General features: G+C 40.7%; 1 protein-coding gene across 3 annotated transcripts; it reads right to left on the reverse strand.

The window, feature by feature from the left end:
• Positions 1-714: 714 nt before the first annotated feature.
• Positions 715-14,494, reverse strand: ppp2r5ca (protein phosphatase 2, regulatory subunit B', gamma a). 3 transcript variants are annotated; one of them, XM_028395058.1, is made up of 14 exons: positions 14,302-14,494; positions 9,742-9,941; positions 7,936-8,046; positions 7,696-7,788; positions 7,489-7,619; positions 7,316-7,375; positions 7,091-7,199; positions 6,755-6,808; positions 6,428-6,598; positions 6,130-6,257; positions 5,598-5,699; positions 5,370-5,442; positions 4,432-4,548; positions 715-3,102 (listed from the first exon to the last, which is right to left on the reverse strand). In XM_028395058.1, the coding sequence occupies exons 1-14, from the start codon at positions 14,393-14,395 to the stop codon at positions 2,968-2,970; spliced, it is 1,578 nt and encodes a 525-aa protein (XP_028250859.1). In that variant the 5' UTR covers positions 14,396-14,494; the 3' UTR covers positions 715-2,967. The 3 variants fall into 3 exon arrangements, with proteins under 3 accessions (XP_028250859.1, XP_028250860.1, XP_028250861.1); XM_028395060.1 differs by having other exon boundaries at positions 2,969-3,102; positions 4,432-4,513; XM_028395059.1 differs by lacking the exon at positions 4,432-4,548.
• Between the last annotated feature and the right edge of the window lie 6,009 nt (positions 14,495-20,503).

Below are 20,503 nucleotides of genomic sequence, written 5' to 3' on the forward strand. Positions count from 1 at the left end.
GATCTGTGTGAACTTCAGTGTCGGTTCAGATGTGGATGATTTTTGTGTTTTTATTTACCAAATTCCACAAGAGCTACCTGAGACAACCTGCACATCTGCGATAATGCTTCACTCCGGTCTGCAGTAACTGTTACTGCAGATGTGTTTCTGTGCATTTCAGGAGTTTTCAGTCATCTACCTCCCCCTTGTGGCCAAAGCAGCTCACTGCCAATGATCAATGAATATTGCCCCTTTACTTCAGTAAAGTAACAAAATATCCCTGTTTCCATGCATTTTATAGCTAATTGAACAATTTATTTTAGAAATTACTATTTTTTTGGTTTATCACAAAAGAGAAAGATTCCATAAATTTAGAGATCCAAGGTTATCACTTCACAGAGAGGCTATAAAAAATTAACTAAACCTAAAGGGTAATGTTATACAAGAATAATACAATACTTTCCTCTGTAAAGGTGTAAAGTATAAAGTTAACAAAAAGTTACTTTTAATCAGTAGTAATGGTCAGTAGCTTCTGAAAACAAACACCAATCATATATCAAATATAATGGAAAGTTCTCCATTTACCAAAGTGACTGGTGGCTCCTTCTGAAAAAAAAATGTAAAAATTCCAAATTATATTCACAAAACATGTTCAAAATCAAGTTGCAACATGGACTCCTTATCCTTTCTTGATGTGTGCCCTCTCAGTAAAGTAAAGCCAAAATGGATGCATGGTTGAAAATATATATTCAAATAATCTCTTTATTCATTCTATATAGTTTTACACCACTAAAGACAGTGATAGGAGCACACAATGGGCATGAACATTTGTCAGTTACTTAAAGGAGGGAGGAAACTTTGCAGATTTAATAATAAAAATAACATTTTTCTAAATTCGCTGAAAGTCCAGCCGAAACAGGAGAAATAAGACGGTATGTGCCGGATTGACTGCTTTCACTTACTATTGATGTTTTATTCTGTACAGAGGGACAATTTGTACAAAATTAATCTAGATATATATAACACTACATGAAACAAGGTAAATCATATATACAATATTAAATGAATCATATAGTACAGGTCACATACAAAAGGACACTTTAAGTTATGTTTTGGAAATAATATGTTAAAATTAAAAGATCTGCAAAGATCCTGCAGAAAGAGAACAAGTCACCAAATCATTTTTAAATCATCTCTTATTATCACGGATGACTTGTTGTTCAGCAATAAAAGGACCTCCATAAAACATTTCTCCTAGCAAGCAGGACTGTTTCATAAACGCAATGACCTCCACAACAGAAACTGGTCAGTTTGGTGAATGGCATTCCTCCAGGGTAAAAGGTACATGTTTAACATGGTAAGTTTTAATTTACATCTTTTTGCATTCAAGCAAATACAGTATTAATACAGTTAACAAGCCAAGTCACAATGTCAGTTTATTCTCAGGATCCCAGCCTCTTTCAGCACTGGGTATTCTGAATGGCCCAAACAAGAGAGAAACAAAAAATCCAAAACCTGACATCCACACTACTAACCTCCAGAGACAATACAAAGAAATACGTCAAACACGTCAAATATGAAGAAATCTCGCAGACCTCCTCAGTTTAAACAATGGTACTGACTGGAAAACAGTTTCCAACCTCAGACCGCGTCCTCATCCAAGAAGAATAGAACCAATAAAACCCACAAAACCAGGTATCAGAAATGGTAGCAACACAAACATGCTACACCTGTATGTTTAGAGAAAGTGTTTGGTAGCTCATAAAGTAATCACTTGGAGTCAGTCTGAATGGCTACTGAGGTTATAGCTGTTATGATTGATCATAACAGCACACAGAGGCTTCTTCATGCTGCTAAAACCTGACAGGAGTTTTGAGACCTAAGTTCACATCTGTACCTCCTTTTCCATTCAACAATCTGATTTCTTTTACACTATTCACTCTTAATATCCAATAGTGGGCTCTTCATCTCTCTATTCAGTAGGCAGCTGTTTGTAGTGAAACCAATAGCTACAACAGCAGTCATCAAACACAAAAGCAGCTTTCTTTAATTCAGGATCATCATTAGCAACTAAAGTCAAACAGTAAGTACCATTGTTTGAACCGTCTATGCATCGCTACGGTCTGGTTTTTAAATATTGCCAATGAACGGAAGGAAGCAAGCATATAAAAGAGCGGCATATGGCACAAAACAATAAAATGGAAAGTGTCAAGATGTCCACAGGACAACTTCCCCTTTCCTCGCCATCTTTCCTGGACATTGCAAGGCTAAGAACAGGCCTCAGTTTGGTCTTAAGTGTGCTAAACAAAAAAAAACAAAATAACTTTCAAACACCAGTGACCAGAAACAAAGGCAGGTGTCCCTGTTAAAGTCACAGATAAAAATGTGAAGACATAAACACAATAGTCTTGGCACTGACAAGATGTCAAAAAAATAACATAAAGAAAACATACATCAGATGACAGGAAAGTCATGTCTTTCGTCCGGACAATTGGGTCTGTTTTTGTTCCCTTTGAAGGAAAAGAAAACCAAGAAGAGACCAAGAGACGATCCTTAGACAGTGAGTCAGGCAGTTCCTATGTTACCATGTCCAATCAATCCACTGTGAACATGCTTGTAAGAAGGAATGAAGGACCTGTGTTGTGCTGTCTGTACTGCCAGGTTCCACATTTACAGTGAGCCAATGGAGGGATGGAAGGAGAGAGGAAGGTGGTGAGGAAAATATTTGAAAAGCACAGGTGTAAAGATACAAACACACTCCCACTCCTCTTCAAATCAAGAAAAAAAACCTGAGAAAGCAGAAATCTGAGGGAGGTGGAGACAGGGTTTCTGCCACTGGGCAGCAGGAATGAAGGAGAACTAAGCATTAACTTATTGTGAAAAGAGGGATGGAAAGCCCAGTGTATCCTGACACCTGGGCCAAGAAGATGTCCATGGCTGTTGAGGGTAGGAGGGGCAGTCGGACCAAGAGCTGGCAGATGGTGGGACCTAGAGTCCATCAGAGGTTGTCAACATGTCTTCAGCTCTGCGGTGGGACTCCAAGGCTTTTGTGGTGTAGATATCCTGAGGCAACTCAGACTTGCGTCGCACCATAGGCCGCTCTTTCCGCTGCTCATGCTGCAACTGAAGAAGGAGGAGAAGGAAACTCAGGTTTAAGTATCAGCACACTGCCTTTTTGTTTTCTGTCAACATGTCAAACTGTCCCTGGTCTGACTGGGTCAAAGGAGGAGCACAAGACCATACGAAGAATTCCAATCACCTAAGGAGGCCAGAGCTGAGAATCGAGCCACATCTGAATAATCTGCATCAGAATGAGCACCCCAGTTACTCTAACATCAACCTAAGAAGTGCATGAGCTTGCATGAGGTTGACAGCGCTCACCCACTGCTGTGCAAAAGATCACAATCTAGAAAAGAACTTTGGGGATCTGGTGACCTCTGCAGGCTTATGGCCAACATGTACAGAGACAAAACATTACCATCAGCATTAATATTACATAAGGCTCTGACGTTTCCTGCTTCTGCTCTCCCTGCATGACAGTATTGTGGGTGGTGAACTTATAAAGATCACTACTTAACTCTGATGCAAGGTGTGATCTGACATACTTAAGGGCTATCCAAAATGCATGATAATGGAATGCTTGAATAAAGTTGTGAGGAACATTAACACAACAGTGACCTTTGTCTAAATGTCACTTAAACTGACAAAAGGTCTTAGGCCAAATTACAAATTATGCACTGTTGATACCAATGCCTTATGTGTGGTATGTTGTAAGACGCCATAGTCACATTAAACAGTCTACAATGAGGTTTTCGCTATGCTGCTGTCAGTCAGGTTAGTCTCCTACAACTTTCCCAGGCAGAAATTATAGGGGTGATCCAGTTAAAACATTTACAATTAGAATACATTATTCAACCACAGCATACCAAGGCAGGTGAGAGTAGACAAATTGTTAAATATAATTACGATAAAAACAGACATCCTATTTAAATCTATAGGAGCCCCAAAGTTTTCAATATCATATAAATACGGCAGAGTGAGATCAATCAATTATGGTCAAATGCAAGTTACTAATAAACAGCAAATGCATTCATTTTTTGAGTGTCATATGCCATAATAACAGACATCTATGTGTTTACAGATGCACTTCCATATTACAGAAGACTTTTGGGCTCCATATTACTGACACAACATGCGCAGAAAACAGACACACAAAGAGAGACCACTTGTTTCCACTGTTTAGTCTATGGCAACATTTTGGTTCTGTCCTTTTTAATCTAGTAGGTTGCGTAAAAGAAAAAAAAAAACACAAAAAAAATGATATTTAAAAAATATGTGTATTGAATTAATATGATCACTTGTTCAAGGCAGTCTTATTTAGAAGACTTTGCAACATCAGTCAATAAAATGAAGAGGACAGATGAATGTAGACAGAGAGAAAGTCAGGTTTACCTGAGTCGCGCCCTCCTCAACTGTCTTTTTTAACCTCTGAACATCTTCTATCAAAGGGACATCCGTCTCCATTGCTACAGGACTATTGAGGTCAGAGGAATTAACATACATAGAGAACTATGTTGAAAAGAAAAAGGGAAACAAAAACGAAAACACAAAAGGATGGAGAAAGACTTTCAGTTGCATGCAAAGGAGAATTAATCAAAAAGGCTAATCAATTGAAACGAGGAAACTGAAACTACTGGAGTTTAATATGCCTTAGTTGAGGTGCATGGATCAAATGATAGAAGACATTTTGATTGCAGATTTCGAATTAGAATGTTGGTTTAAACGTATTGGATAGAACTTTAACATTATAAACCAGGTCTCCCTGGATTGGCTTGTGCCTCAGGATCCCCCTCTTTCAAGTCTTTATGCTTAAATTCACTCAAGTTAAGCATGAAGACACAAGAGAGCTATCACAGTAAAATATACCCAAATAACACCATACAGTGGATCACTAATGATCAATTTAAAGGAAGAATTACAATTTATTTATACACACTACAGTTAAAATTACTTGTTTAAATAGAAATTTAGACATGATTGATTTAACCAGTCACCACAACTAAGCACATTGTTATAGCACTTTCCATCTTTACCTGCAGTGTCTAGTTAATGTGTAAACAGACTGAATATTCTCCACTAGGATAAGATGGAAAGGGGTGTGTAATGGGACTAGTTTACAAAAAACATAAAACACTTTAAAAAAAAAAAAAAAAAAAAAAGTCCAGTCCATAAGTATATGTGGAACCGTTATGGTTCTATAAATGTTTTTCTTTTGTGAATACAGAGAATCCAATAACCAAACGGTCCTGATACATATGGACTGGACTATATGTCATACAGCCTTGGGACACATCCACCCTCTGGCACTTTAAGAAGAAGATGCTGCTCACCTGTGGATTTGATTTTGCGAGGTTCTCGATTTTTATCCAAGCCTCTTCACGCTCTTTTGACTTGGCCTTCTCTCTGTTTAACAAAGCAGCAAACCGCCTGTCACTAAGCGGTTCCCCTCCGCTGATCAGTGTGAAATTCACCACAACAATTTAGCTGAAGCGTCACGGCTGATTGCAATTACAAGTCACTCAGAAATGATCAAAGAAAACTGAAAAATTGGTTCATACTTGTTTTTCTCAGCCCTGAACTGCTGTGTGCAATCGTCAAACAGCTTCTGATTCATCTCCATGAAAAGCTTCAGAGCATTATAGATGAGGCCATGGATAGTCCTGTGGAAACACACAACCAAAGGCAAACAGATTAAATCTTCACAAATCCCAGGCAACATTTATGCAAAGGCAAGTTCTGCTCTGAAGCATCAAACTAAAAATAATAATGTGTATCATACTAAGAAATGTTGACTGCCACTTTTACACATTTCATGTTTGGCATAAAGCAGCTAAGACTGTCATGGTCATAACTGTTCAGGTATAACCAATAACACTGTAACCTGATGCTAAGCTCTATTGAGCAAACATTCGGTGAGACGTCCAACTGGTCTGCAGTACATTCTGTGACCAAGCTCAAACATCTGCACATGCTTCTGATCACTATGTGAACTATTCTGTCAGGCATTGTGTCAGACCAGTGCTATGAACAATGTAAAGTGCACACAGCCTGTTTTTTTTTTTTTTTACATGCTAAACCTGAGCAGCTTACTTGTTCCAGTGGGTCTTCGAGTTGCGGTACAGAGCAGGGAACATAATAGGCAGAATCTTTGCTGCGTTGTCGCTGATCAGACTCATGATGTACTCGTTGTTCCAGTAGTACAGAGCCCTCTCTGCCACCTAGAGACAACACATACAGTACACAGTCAGGCATGTACTTAACAAAGCCACATTGCATTTTTCCTCTATGTATAATTGTACAAAGCTCTTCCTTGAACTGTTTCAAAATAAAAGCCTTGTAAAGCATTTGCAGGCATTTATTTGAGGTATTAATGTAAAATTGTGATCACCTGGAAGTGTGGGCTGGAAACACACTTGGCCAGCTGTCTGAAGAGAGGCTCCTGCACCTTAACAAACTCAGAGGGCTCAATGACATCCAAAATCTCCTCCAGCTCGTTGAGGAACATCACCTCCTTGGGACTGTGAGTCTTTGGCCAGTACTTTAGTAGAGCCATTACCACCTGTTTGGATGGAAAAAAAAAAAAATACAGGATCAGATGGCCAATGACCAAACAGGCAAAAATAAGTGGTTTTTGGACCTGCCAAAACCAAACAAGCATCAAAACGATGCATGCAAAGAAATGAAAATTCTTTTGACATGTTTTTATTTGACATACCGGCTCAGTTAGAGTGCTGTCCTTTTCCAAAAACTGCACCACGCAGTAGGCCAGCTGCAAAACACAAACAAATACAGTCATTAAACTGTTAAAGCATTTAAATTTATGCATGAGCAAAAGAGAAGGTAACACAGCAGGGGACACGATATGCCTAAAGGGACAGACTGGCTGGAACATGTAACGCTGGTTTTAGACAAAACATGCAGAATGCAGTGTTTGCTGCTGCAATGCACTCGAAGCATGTTTAGACAAGAATATTTAAATACATCTGAAGCTGTAAATGATGCTATATATTGTTGACACACAGATCAAGAAAATGCTTCTTCTTTTGTTTACCTGTGGATGGTAGACACTGAGTGATTTGACTTTGTGCAGAGGCAATAAAACCTTTAACAGGAAAATCTTGTGCTCTTCTTTTAGTGGTAAGGCAAATCCATTGATTATGCTGTGAAGGACACAAAAAGAACATCTGAAAAAAATGCTGGTGTGAAGAATGTGTAAAAACTTAGTGTGACGTAAAAGTTGGGAAAAAAAACACACAAGCTTATTACAGTTGCATACCTTCCAAGTATTTCCAGTAGTTCAGCTATACCATTATGGTGCTCTGTCTCATAGATAAACCTGTAAGAACAAACACAGGCTTGTTCAGAGACCGTATTAACGAAATGACTCGCATGGTGAGATTTATCTTCACGTACAAGTTTAAACATGAGCAGCTGGACAGCAGCACTGACCTATAGAAAATGTTATTGATCTGTTTCCTGATGTACGCTCTCAGCCCCAGGAACTTTCCATAGATCCTGTGGAGGGTAGTTTTCAGGAAGTCTCTCTCTCTGGGATCCTCACTGTCAAATAGTTCTAGAAGCTACAACAAAAAGAGTCGTGTCATTATTTTTCCTTGTTTGTGATAGGGAAGAGATTGTTTAATAAGCGTTTCTTACCTGCAAAACAAATTTCTGGTCGATGTATTTCTTCGCTATGTTGGGCTGAAAGTCAGGCGATTCTAAAAACCTAAGGAAAAATTCATAGACGAGCTACAACAGAGGGAGAAAAATACAAAAGTGAGAATGATGGGAGGAAATTCTAAAAGGTGTGCATGAGTATACCATAATCTGAGAGTGTTCCGAGTGAACAGTAACTGGTCATTGTATCGCCGCTGTCTGAATAATAAATATGTCAACCTGGAGGTGGGGCCATGCAGCTTCAAGTGTTGGCTCATCCTCTTCAGGATCAAACTCTGCTCCAGTGGGGTTGGACGATGGAGGCAATGTTCGGAACATATTCACAGCAAACTGGAAGAAGACATTGATACAGAGAATGTTTAATTCCTCTGGACAGTGCACAATTTTAAGCAGTACGTTTGGTTTGGTCACAGTATGAACTATGACTTTAGGATATTAAAGCATCTATTTAAAGCTCAGATAAAAATATATACTGCCACTGGCACTCCCAAGACTGGTTTACAAGAGATTTTCAGAAAAGCCTAACCTGAAAATATTTTTTTTTCTTTTTTAGGTTAATGTTAACTTTGTCCTTGCAACTGGCCTCCAAGGGTTTGGCCCATAATAATCCAAGTGTCTTGTGTTTCTGGTCTCTCGCAGTGTCAACTGACTCCCCTGTGGGCTGCTGTTCCCTGCCAGGCAGATCATGGGACAGTGCAGGTGGCCTACTAAAACACTGGGAGCCTTGTTTGAAAAGACAAGCTACAAGGTAGACTGTCTGGGGCTGTGCTGCACTTCAACCCCTTAACAGGCTGTGAAGAAGCCTGCACATTAACTTCACAATGGAAACTAGAAATGTCATAACGATAAAATGATACTAGTTCAGTCTGAGGGCAGAGGATCGTACTACGATAACACATCTATCATCACAGTGATGTTGTTTTACAACTGATGTTGAATTTCAGATGCTATGAAACAAAATAAAATAAGCAACTCTTCCATTAATACCAGACAGAGTGCTGCAGCCTCTGAGAGTGTAGAATGTGTTGCTCACGTGTGACAGGAGAAAGGCTACTACAGAAAAAGACCCTCTTAGATAATCAAAGCATTCATGTAATGAGTGGAGGTTGAATCAATGTCGAGTTTTCTACTGGCTTTAACTTTGTTCCATTCAAAAAACAAAAACAGCAGACTTGGGGGGGGGGGGGGGAGACAGATGTCAGCGATAAGACTGGCACAACTGGCAGCTTATTATTAAATGAAATTAAATAAAGCAATAAATTCAAACTGGTTTGACACTGCAAGCACACTGCTTGCTTTGTCAGTGACCACTTGTCAGTGAACAGCAGGGTAACCCCCAATGCAGAAACCCATGCACTTCTGTGTGGACTCGCTCATGTTCACCTCTGCTGAAGTGTACAGTAACTAAACACTGTGGTGAAACAGCAATTACTCTGCTTAGTACACATTTGAATACATTTGTTTTCAATCATATTTATCAAAAAAGAATCCTAAAAATATCAATGTGGATGTTGAGAAAGGGAAGAGTCATCTGCACAAACAAGTGTGTTAGCTTTCAGAAAAAGTCCACTGTGAGAAGCAGGAAAACTCAGGCAGAAGAAAAACACCTTGTTATTTCCTGGCTGGAATCACATGTAAACTGTGGGGCAGTAACTTCAATAAAAGAGTTAATCTGTTTTTGCTAACTCCATCTACAATGCTGTTCTTCAATTATTAGTTAGCATTGTCTGAAGATTGAAATGTAGACAAAATAAGTGCAAACATTGCAAGGGCTAACACTCTTGCACATATACATGTAAAATTGTAAAGGAAAAGGTGACATCAATTCGTTATCCGAGGAGCTGGAACAAGCCTTTCTTTTGAAAAGAATTCTTGGAACCTAATAATTCTGCACTGAAACCTCAAACCTACTGCTTATGTTCCTATTGATCTCCAAACCAGTACTATTCCACAACCACACTTCACTCGTGTTGCAAGTCATGTTCATCGCTACCCACAAACTTAACCTCCTCCAGCTCTACTCACCATGTGCACCACCTCTGGGTAGATGGGCTCTGTGATGACATTCCTGTTGTGGGTGATGTACTCCACCATTTCGCTCAGAGCTGCCCGCTTCACTTCCTTCCATTTCAGGTCACTCAGTGGGTCGGACAGGAAGTCGAAAAGCACACAGCACTGTCTTAGCTTCTGGATGAAGAGCTTCTCCTGCTCCGCGGGGGCCACATCTGAGGAGACACAGAGGGGGGAAAAAAAAGTTAGGTGGGTGAAGGAAAAAAAAAAAAAGAGACCAGGGATGAAGGCATAACGGAGCTGCACAGTGGTGAGAATGGAGCCATGTTCAAAGAACAAGGGGGTCACAAGAGATAGGAGGGGGCGGTTTAACCGTCAGGGCTGACAGTCATACCAGCAATGTGCAAAACGGCAAGAAATATGAGGCAGCAAGAGAGTGATCAAGACTGGCAAATGAGTCATGAAGGCACAGAGACAAAGGCTGAGATGTTACAGCACAAAGGGAGCAGAACAACAGAGCAGAATGGAGGAGAGAAGACAGGATAGAGAAAGATTTGAAAACTAGGTGAACGGTCACAGTCAAGCCATTTCTCACACACACATACACATGGAGAAAAAAAAATATTTAGAGGACACCTATCTAGTCATTATGTTCATCCATGGTGGTTGGAGGACAGTTTTGCTTCATTTCCACCAGAACACTTAAGAGCACATGCTTGTAAACAAATACTCTGTGCCAGAATGAACACTTCACACATGACAACACAAAGAGAAAACAACAATCTTTTGATACTCTGAATTCCTACCTGCTCATGTGGCACAGTAATAACAAACAGTGACACCATAATTATGTAGTTATGGTGACACAACTTTGATGGTTTTCTTTCTCTCATTCTGTTTGGTACTTAATGTTAGCTTTGCAGGGTATAATTGAACAGTCTTAACATGCCCAATGGTAATGGCATTTTGTAGTAGAGACTACCTTTAGCATTTTATTGCTAACAGGGTCTTCTGTTATGGCCAAAAAAAAATGAAATGCCAGACAAGTATTAAAAATATTAAATTGGATTTAACTTTGATTTGACATTGGCTAAAGCTGTGATTAAAAAAAAATAGCCCCTCACTAAACTCAGGTGCAGCTGCATGCGACACAGATAAGTGGCTTGTCACATCAAGATGCTCTCATTTACATCACATCAGTGACACAGTCTTTATGTGGTTAGCATGGTAGACATGTATCTATTTAAATAGGTGCTGGTATGGTGTAGTTCCACATGATAAAACACACATTTTTGCTGCAATTGTACAATCAGAAGTCTCTTATCTGAGCAAAGATTCAATTAAATCAACCTGTTACTCGAGAAACCCTGCTATACAAAGTAATACACACAGCGTCTCACTCCTCGCTGCTGTAAAACCTGAAAAACACTGCTCTACTGCTTGAAAGCTGTCCTTCCTGCCAAACATAAAAACCAACACCTTCTCTGTAAGGTTGTGGTCGCAGCAGTGGCTTGATACTGAGGATGTTGGTGTATCAGACATAAACATAGCATACACCAGAAGAAAAATAGAATCTCATTCTTCTTCTATGGCTGCACTGTAAGCTGTGGGCAGAATGCTTACAATTACTGAGATAAACAAATTAGGCTGCAAGACAATGATTATGATTTATGAATTCGGCACAGGCCTCAAATGAGGAAAAGGTATAAATAATAACCAGCTGATAAGGGCACTGCAAGCTTGCCAAACAAATGCACAAATGTATATAAATTCATCTCATTTAGAGATAAATTAATGCAGATATCATTTTATCTCAGAATACAGTTTTTTTCCATGACTAACACAACAGTGCCAGGTTGGTGACACAGACAGCAAAAATACATGTAACAGCTTCCAAATCAGAAACATGCATTGAGTAACATTAGCTCTTTTTGGACTGGTTTTGCAGTTTAAACTGCATTTGGAAAGGACTGCATGTTAAGTGGTAATAATATCCTCATTATACACTTAAACTGACAGATTATTGTAGGTAGGCTCTACTAAAATTTACATTTCCCTTTACCACTTCCACAGAATTTTGTTGGTTTCTGTCTCAGTGCTCCTCTTGGCTCCCTCCCAAATGTGGGCAAGATGACCACAGTCACAGCAGGAAATACACTGACAATGATAACATGTACAGCCTCATTGAAGAAAGTGAAACATTGCTTTAATTCTTTCTCTTTGTGTCATGTTTACACAAATTCTGTCTCTTGCAGGTGTGCAACAAGGAGGAGAATGCAGTAAAAAGAAGTCTAATATAGATATTTGGGAAGAACCGACAAACAGTTTCTACATGGCCTGTTTTCAGTGATTGTCTACAGAACAGAGAAGGGCAGGTGTACAGACATGGCTTTGTCGCGAATAAGCAGATTCAAGGTAAGAGGAGAGATCTCCTAGTCAGACATAATGGAGACTTGGCTCAAACATACACATACACACACACTCACACACTTCTGCAGTGTCAGTTTCAAGTTGGCTGATTTATCCTGATGACAGTGAAACATTGGGAATTCCAGGGGAGAGGGTAAGTGTGTGAGCTGCCATTATCAGCCATTTCCATAAAGAGTTTGATGGTCAGTGGTGACAGGAGTGAGACAGGGGTTCATCCAACATATCCCATTAAAAGTCTGAGAGAGAGCCGCCTTCCCAACTGGACGTTACACGTTTAAGAATGAGACTAATCAGGACTATCTGTTCAAGATAAAGGATTAAATTAAGCTTGATTATCTTTTTAGCACCAACATCTTTAAGTGAACCTTTCCCCTCTTTAGCATGCCCTTTGTGTTGTAATGTATCTGGCAATTTGTCCTGGTTGCAGTAGGACATGAAGCTGGCCTGGAATTTGCTGCCATGCCTTGCACCCCTGACCGGGCCAGACTTGCGTTGCTCTTATTACATAAGTCTGTCTGTCTGTCTGTCTGTGTGTTATAAAGTTTCTGTACACTCCTAAAATACCCAGCAGGTTGTTGTGTAACAGATAAAGGCCCAGTGTTGTGATAATAAAATTGATGTTAACCACAATGTGACTTCAATTAATAAAATTAACAGAAGCCTTAGGTTAGGAAACAAGCATGTGCGTGCACACAAACAAGTATTATATCTTGTAAAAGATGTATCTTAATGTTCAAAACAAAGATACTGAATAATGAGAGTCACATTGGAACCACAGTCTCTGTAAATGGGTCAAACGAACAGCTGCTGGTTTGGAGTTGGAACTGGTTTGGCAATCTGCTTTATCGACAGTGCATTATGATCAATGTAAACATTGAGCAACTGCTATTTATAGCTATGGAGAGAGAGAGAGACTGTGTGTCACAGAAGGCGTATGAGCAACCAGTATGGCCACATTCATTGATTGAAATTATTTTGATGCATGATGAGGAATGCATACAGAAGATGTACGCAAAAGAGAGCGCCATGCAATGCCTTTTTAAAACACACAGAGGAGAAGATTAGGCAACTGCAATCATTTTCTTTGTGAATGAAGATGCAAAAAATGGACAAACTCTAATGCTGAATGTGAACTGCCAACTGTATAAAGGTCAGGATGCAAGACAACTGGTCTAGCATGGTTAGCATGATGAGGCAGACAAGAGACAGAGGGGGGAAGAAAAGGAGGCAAAGACAGTCTGATTGTTCCCCAACACTGAGTTGTCATTCAAGGCAGTCTCCTCTGTGGCTCAATAGAGTGTAATCAATAATAGCCCAAGGCTTCATCCAAAGCTGTGCTGCACCCCGGTACAGTCGTAATAGGCTGGGCCCTGCCAAACATGACTGACTACATAGTGCACACATTAGGAGGAGGCCATTGTTGTAATTGTATTGCTCTTCACTTTCACAGGTTGCTCAGTCACACTGACTGCAGTGCTGTGATTGTTGACATGAGACGTCCTCTTAAACTTCTTGCATTAGAAAAGAAAAGCGTCTTTAAGGGTGCCTAAACATGTCACACACATGAGTGTAACCAGAGAAAAAGGGTGGAGAGCTGGAGAAGCGGGCTGCTGCAGAGCAGTGCCTGTCTACAGCCTACACACTATGACCAATTTGTGTCCAGATGAACCGGAGTGTGACAAAACGCTGAGCCGCTAAGACGGATGGAGAAGACGACACGCGGATGATTTTGGGTTCATGTACAGCATTTCCTCGTTGGCTCGATTTTAAAAAAAAAACTGCACACAAAATAAAGAAATTCAATTAAAGTCATATTAAGAACTAAGGTGAAGACCCTTCCCTAGGCTATGACCTCACTTCCTTTGACATCACTAGCTTGGCGGGGGGATGGGCAGTGAGCAGCTAGCTTGTAAAACCTGATTTTTATGTTGCTCCCGCGCACACGAGCATTAAAAACAACAGCACCGTGCTTTCACTTCGAACATAAACAAGGTGCTCCACCAAAACGAAGACACAACAGTGTTATCTCGCACGTCTGAATGCTGACTAACCAAGCAGTGGAGGGGAACCGGAGCACAGCAACACAGCTCAGCCGCTTCTTAATTCCCTAGGACAATACAGGAAGAATAATTTGTCCGTACGTACCTCTGAAGTGCATAAGAGCCACAGGCTGAAAAGGCCCATTGGAATTGGGTGCATCCACAACCATCCTGTCTCCAGATTTATTGCATGTCAACATCTAAACCTCAACCAGGAAGGCGATCCACTCAGGGCGAGAGGCCAGCCTCCATTTTAGCACAAAAGCAGATCAGAAAATGAAGCTCTCTGCTGCTGGAGGGAACTGGCTAGTTAGTGACGTGAGCAGCAGAGGCAACAGCCGATTGGTTAAACTCACTCCGCTCTCGAGCAATGGAGGCTCAGACTGATGTGGGAGAGGGGCTGCGATTGGCTGAGAGTCGCACAGGGGGGCGGGACATGTGCTGGAATGTTTGGTGCGGCTCCTCCTCACTCACTCACTCACTCGGTGTCGCTCAGTGAGGCAGTCCCAGCTACAGATCTTAGATCAGATCGACTTAAGTCCTTTCCTCAGTTTAACCATTAGCAAAGGTTTCAGTATAATCTGACTTAGGATAAGCAGCTAGAAATACTCCGAGTGTGCGTAGAGAGAGGAGCCCTGGCTGAATCTTCAAAGTCTCCCATTGTTTCCTCCCTAGTCATCTCTGCTTTGGTCTTCATCAAAAGGAGGTGGAGAAGTGGGGGAATAGAATCTTTGGAATCAAAGAGAGATGAGAAGAGACCACATGAGGACTAAAGACAGTGGTCTCCACTAAAGAGGAGCCACAGAAATTCAATGGAAGCTGTGTTGTTATTATTATTACACAAGAGGGAAAGACCAAATAATAAACTAAATGATTAGTTCCAGTCTTGACACACATTTAGAGCCAAGCCACACTGCACCACCTTCACACATGTGAGAGGGTTTTTGATAATGCAGATGCATAATGTTACTATGTGTGACTGACATCCTCTGTGGAAAAATTAGCTGTAAACAGGAAATGAATGCATCGGGATAGAAAATTAAATGCAGAGGGGACACATAACAGGAAAGAGCTGCGGCTCCACCGTGCACCGACTGGACCCTCTTGACAGTTTGATCGCTGACTTTGACTGTATTTCACCTTTGCATAATGAAGCATTTAATTTATACACACAGGGGGGAAACCACATTTACAACACAAAACAGGCAACACTTCTCATAACAGTGGGAGTTACAAAACCACTTTTACTGTCAGTTAAAACAAAGGCAGTGCAATGTTTTCCAACAGTGGACACAGTGTGAAAATTCATCACAAGAGTGTAAGAAGGACACCGTGATGTCACAGATATCATGAATCTGCAGTTACATTTAATAAGCACAGTGTCATGGTAACATCTAGGGGCTGTTTTTAATATAAGAGAAATGATCTGGTGCACAAAAAATAAGGAGGAGGAGGAGAGAGGAGAGGAGGAGAGGAAGGGCAAGTGCATCGCACTTCTCAATCTTGGCATTCTCTCACTGAGGGGCCAAAGCCTCTCCAAGAGGTGCCATTACATTCCACAGCCATGACAACGGGCACCGGTGTTTGCTGAAAACTGCCACTTACTTCCTCCTAGCTGGACAGGCTGAGTAAGTGTGCAATATTTCACAAATAATAAGAGTTTTGCAGTAACTTTTGCAGCATTACTGGGATAGAACTGTGGGATAGATACACTGAGGACAGAAAAAGACCAAAGAAACAAACGCCACTTCCATTTTCAGCCAGCAGATGGCAGCACAGATGGGCCCATTTTTTCTGTGTCTGAAACACAATCTAATCACTAAATGTTTTACCAACACTTGGAGCAACATACTGTTTACTCTTCCTCATAAAACATGCATTGTTGTCCTACTGACAAAATTCTGTCCCCGCTACACTGCAGGCCGGCAGCTCCTCTCCCTCTGTCACACACACACACAGGCACAAAGTAGAGGCACAAAGTACAGAAAGTACAAAAATGTCCTTTGGCACTGAATGGTCATTTGAAAAAGTCTGAGCTTTTAAAGCTACTCAGACCTCTCAAACAAATGCTATCTTGGAACCTAGTTTCTCTCTGACTGATTTTAAAATAACTAACCTTTCACCTATACCTTTCTCTGGAGTTTTTAGATGCACTTGTTTATTTGTGCCATTCGTACACAAGGAAAGGAGAAAAAAATCTTAACTGATCATACAAATTAAAATCAGTATATCTCAGGCTTCTCTCTCTTATCATCTTTCACAAATATGTGCATACGACTATTGCATTGACTCATCTTATGTGAACGACCTCTGACCTCCAAATGTAGATGCTAAAATGGCATGAGATTGCTATAATGTAGTAGGATCATAACGATTTTATATATATATATTTTTTTGTAGTTTTTGTTTAGTCATGAGCTGAACTGTACCACACTCTCTGTGCTGTGAATGTGTCCCCCTCTGGCTCTGCAAATCCTCTGCGCCTCTATGGTTTCTCTTGCAGCGTCACCTGGCTCATCCAGGTATGAGAACAAAGCATAGCTGGGTGTAATTTACAGGAAACCACTTAAGCCAGAGATCCTGCCTGTAATGCTGTGTCTAAACAAAGGAGGAGCCATGAAAGATTGATGCAAATGTCCAAACCTCAACCTAACTGTCTCCTCTCAGAAAAAGTGATGTACTAATTGAATCAATCAATATGGTAAATTAAAACTCTGACAGTGGGATCAGCTTGTTTGCTATAATTATGTTGCTGTTACACCAAAGTAAACTGCGATCACAGTTTTTTTTCCATTTATTGGTGTTGGGGTTTATTGGGGTGACATTTTGAGATATTATGGGATGTCCCTGATTTCAGCACTGACCTCTGGTCTCCTGTCCGCTCAGGCCAAGTCAGACTTATCTTACATGAATGAGGTAATATCTGTTTCCTCTAGGCTGGAGATGCAGCTGATTGCACATCATTTGCATTACAGATAAAGCTGATGGGCAGTCTGCTTAGCTATAAATTATGTAGTGAGCAAAGACCTCAAGGTTAAAAAGGCGGTTATGGGGATACACTAAAGCTATGAATTGTTAATATGATTCCCTTCATCCATATAGGCCAAACATGCAATCTTAGATAAAGGTCAGAGTGTATTTTCCAGAAGAACAGCAGCTTGTCTGCTGTATGGGAGTTAATGAAGATGAAGAAGGTAGGGTGGGGGACACATGAAGAAGAGTGGCAGCACCTCTGTGAGAACAGTGTGCGGTGATGGAGACATACAGTACCTGCAAGCGCAGCTAGTTTCTGTAGCTCTCTGTTAGCGCTGAGGGGGAAAGAGGAAGTGCTGAACCTCTTCTCCCTCTTCACGGCTGAGTGTGACCCAGGCTGCTTTACCCTCATCAGCTGAGTTGCAGGAGGAACTTTCTTATTGGAGCCCTGCAGAAACAAGAGTTGCAGAGGAAGGGATCCTGTTACTGGAGCAGGGTAGGGCAAGGTAGTTCCTGCCCCATAGGAAATGGCACAGGAATGACTTTACTCAAGTGTCAGTGTAGAGTCCGACAAAAAAGGAGAGGTGAGGAGAGGAGAGGAGAGGAGAGGAGAGGAGAGGAGAGGAGAGGAGAGGAGAGGAGAGGAGAGGAGTGCTTGCGGTTAAGGGTCAAGTTCCTTTCCGAATCAGATCAGGTGACTCTGAGTGCAGCAACATGATCACAGCTGGCGGTGTACTGTACTGCTTCTGCTGACAGAGTTTGTGATGGACCTCAGTGAACAGAATAATTGAACACAGATGGAGCTGATAGAGCTGTCAATAGCAACAAACAGCAGGTCCAGCAGTCAATCAATCAGGTCTCTTCCAGTCTCCATGTACTATGCTCAGCAGCACTGATGTACATCAGAATGGACAAAAATAGCAGCCAACAATGCCTGCTCTTATGCTCATGAGCCAAACAAGGCACAGTGGAGTGAAAACCGGGGATCAAATGCAAGAAAATAAAGTCATACGATCGTGTCACATGCACAACTTTGCTTGCATTTCACGAGGACAAAAAGTCATTAAACTTGAGCAGAAACGGATTGGTCATAGAAAGCATGCGTGAAAGCAGAAGCTGAAGGAAAGACAATCCGTTTTTAGATTTTGATCAAAGATCAAAAGATGTTACAGAGAAATGAATCCCACAAATGTGCTAATTTTTACAGCTATTAATACAAAACAAACAGAAGCTAAATAAGTCCTAAATATCCTACTGCTCTGCTGATTTTAATGCATTTCTTATTGTGCATTTTATAATGCAGAAAACACTTACGTCTTGGTCATCAATAGGCCCATTTTTACTTCCAGACTTTTTAGATCTTCCAGATTTGGAGGAGTCCTGAAGTGTTAAATGAAACAACATTAAAATATATAGAACAGTAACAGCAAGTATAAATGCATTAAAATCTGCTTTACCTTTTCCTTTTTGCTCTTGTGAGGCATGCTGTGATGGGAAACCCCAGAGTCAGCAGGTGAAACTGTGGTCACACAACTGACAACACAAGCCTGGTTAACACTGTCTGTCTGTCTGTCTGTCTGTCTCTATAACCTACACCACTGAGGTTTTCACCACTGACCATCCAAACACCATGTGACTGAGACCGAGCCACAAGAAGCTGTCATCCTATCTCCACGGCGGCTGCATGCCACAGCTCACCCTTTGTTGAAAAGACGCAGCTCATAACTGGAGAAAATGCGCTGTGTGTCCGCTGTTAACATCCAACTTACTGCGGCCGCACTTTCCGGTACCCTCCAGCCTGGGCGATAGATCAGTGTCCTGTACCGGCTGTAATGTGTGGGCTCTGCCACACGGGGGCAACGTTGTATCTAGAAATGACGAGATAGAGTTGGTGTGTGTGTGTGTGTGTGTGTGTGTGTGTGTGTGTGTGATGGGTTCAGTGAGGTCTGTGACCCTGATTCAGGGACAGTCGTGCTGTGTCAACAGGCCACGGCCCTGCCAGTGACCCATTATTTATTTAAGTCATGTAACAACAAGTCCTCTAAATAAGAATTAACCAGAGGGGATGGACTTGAATGTGTCATGTAGCTTATTCTGATTGGGTGTGGTCATACTAATTACACAACTGGTGTGAGTTGTATTGACTCCATTGGATTAAGTTATTTTTGCTACATCCGCCTGACATTGACTTAATTGTCCCACTGCATGGTCAATAAAGCTCACATTTCTTCTCAGCATCTATACTTTCAATAGCCCAGCTAAAGTGAAAGCATTTTATTATTAATTATTATATTATTATTATTATTATTATTATTATTATTATTATTAATTATATATATTATTATTGTATATGATTTTGTTTTTTGTTTTTTTACAGTTTGAAAAAAAAAAACTCCATCTAGTTTTAGTAGCCAGTGTAAAGCTCATATGGTCACATTACATTGTGGGTGAGCATGCTGGTTTCATAATAATCATAGTTATAGATACTTAAAATATTGTATATGGGCCAAAAGAAACGAGTGCAGAACCCTTCACAGAATACTCAAACTCTATTTTCATGTTTCATTTTCATGGCTTGTGCAAACTTCAGCATAGTTCAACTGTGTTTCTCTAACTGGTTATCACTTCTTTTCTGTTATATTGTTGTAATAGGTGTTTTTGTCCATAGGGTGGCAGTGTTGCATCCTTTTAAACTATGTGTCCCATTTTAATAGTTTCCAGTTCAGAACATGTGCATATGAGGAGATCAGTACATATTACAGGTATTCCTCCTTCTACATGTCTGTTTATGTGTGTGATGGGGTCATGTTGACAACACAAAATCAAATTCATTGAACTGACTTAGGCTTATGATACAATTTAAATTATAATGAACCAACCTACAGATCTTGTTGCATTTTTTTCTCTTCCATACAGGTTGAAAAATAATTACAGAGTAAGAAATCAGCTGATCTATATTAACACATACTTTGCCGTCAAAACTAAAAGATGCACGTTTGCATGACTGATTGGGGAGGAAAGCACACACTGACATGGCAGATGAATGCGTGTGTGTGGGCTACAAACAGAGTAGGATTGTTTGCTATTCTGTTTGTCAATGCGGTACGCTGGTGTGTATTGATTAGGTTGCGAGAGTGTTCTGTTCTCTGAATCATTGTGTTTCCATCTCTGCCTCTATCTGTGGTCAGAGCCTCATCATGAACACAGTGTTATTACAGGATGATACAGCTCCCTTCATTTCCTGTCTCAGAACCAGCAGTGAATGCTACAGAACAGGAGGAGCGGGGTCTGCTTTTGTGTGTGTGGATGGATGACTGCGTGTGAGACAGCACAAT

Source organism: Parambassis ranga, chromosome 22 (assembly GCF_900634625.1).
Source record: "Parambassis ranga chromosome 22, fParRan2.1, whole genome shotgun sequence".
NCBI classification, from domain to species: Eukaryota; Metazoa; Chordata; class Actinopteri; family Ambassidae; genus Parambassis; species Parambassis ranga.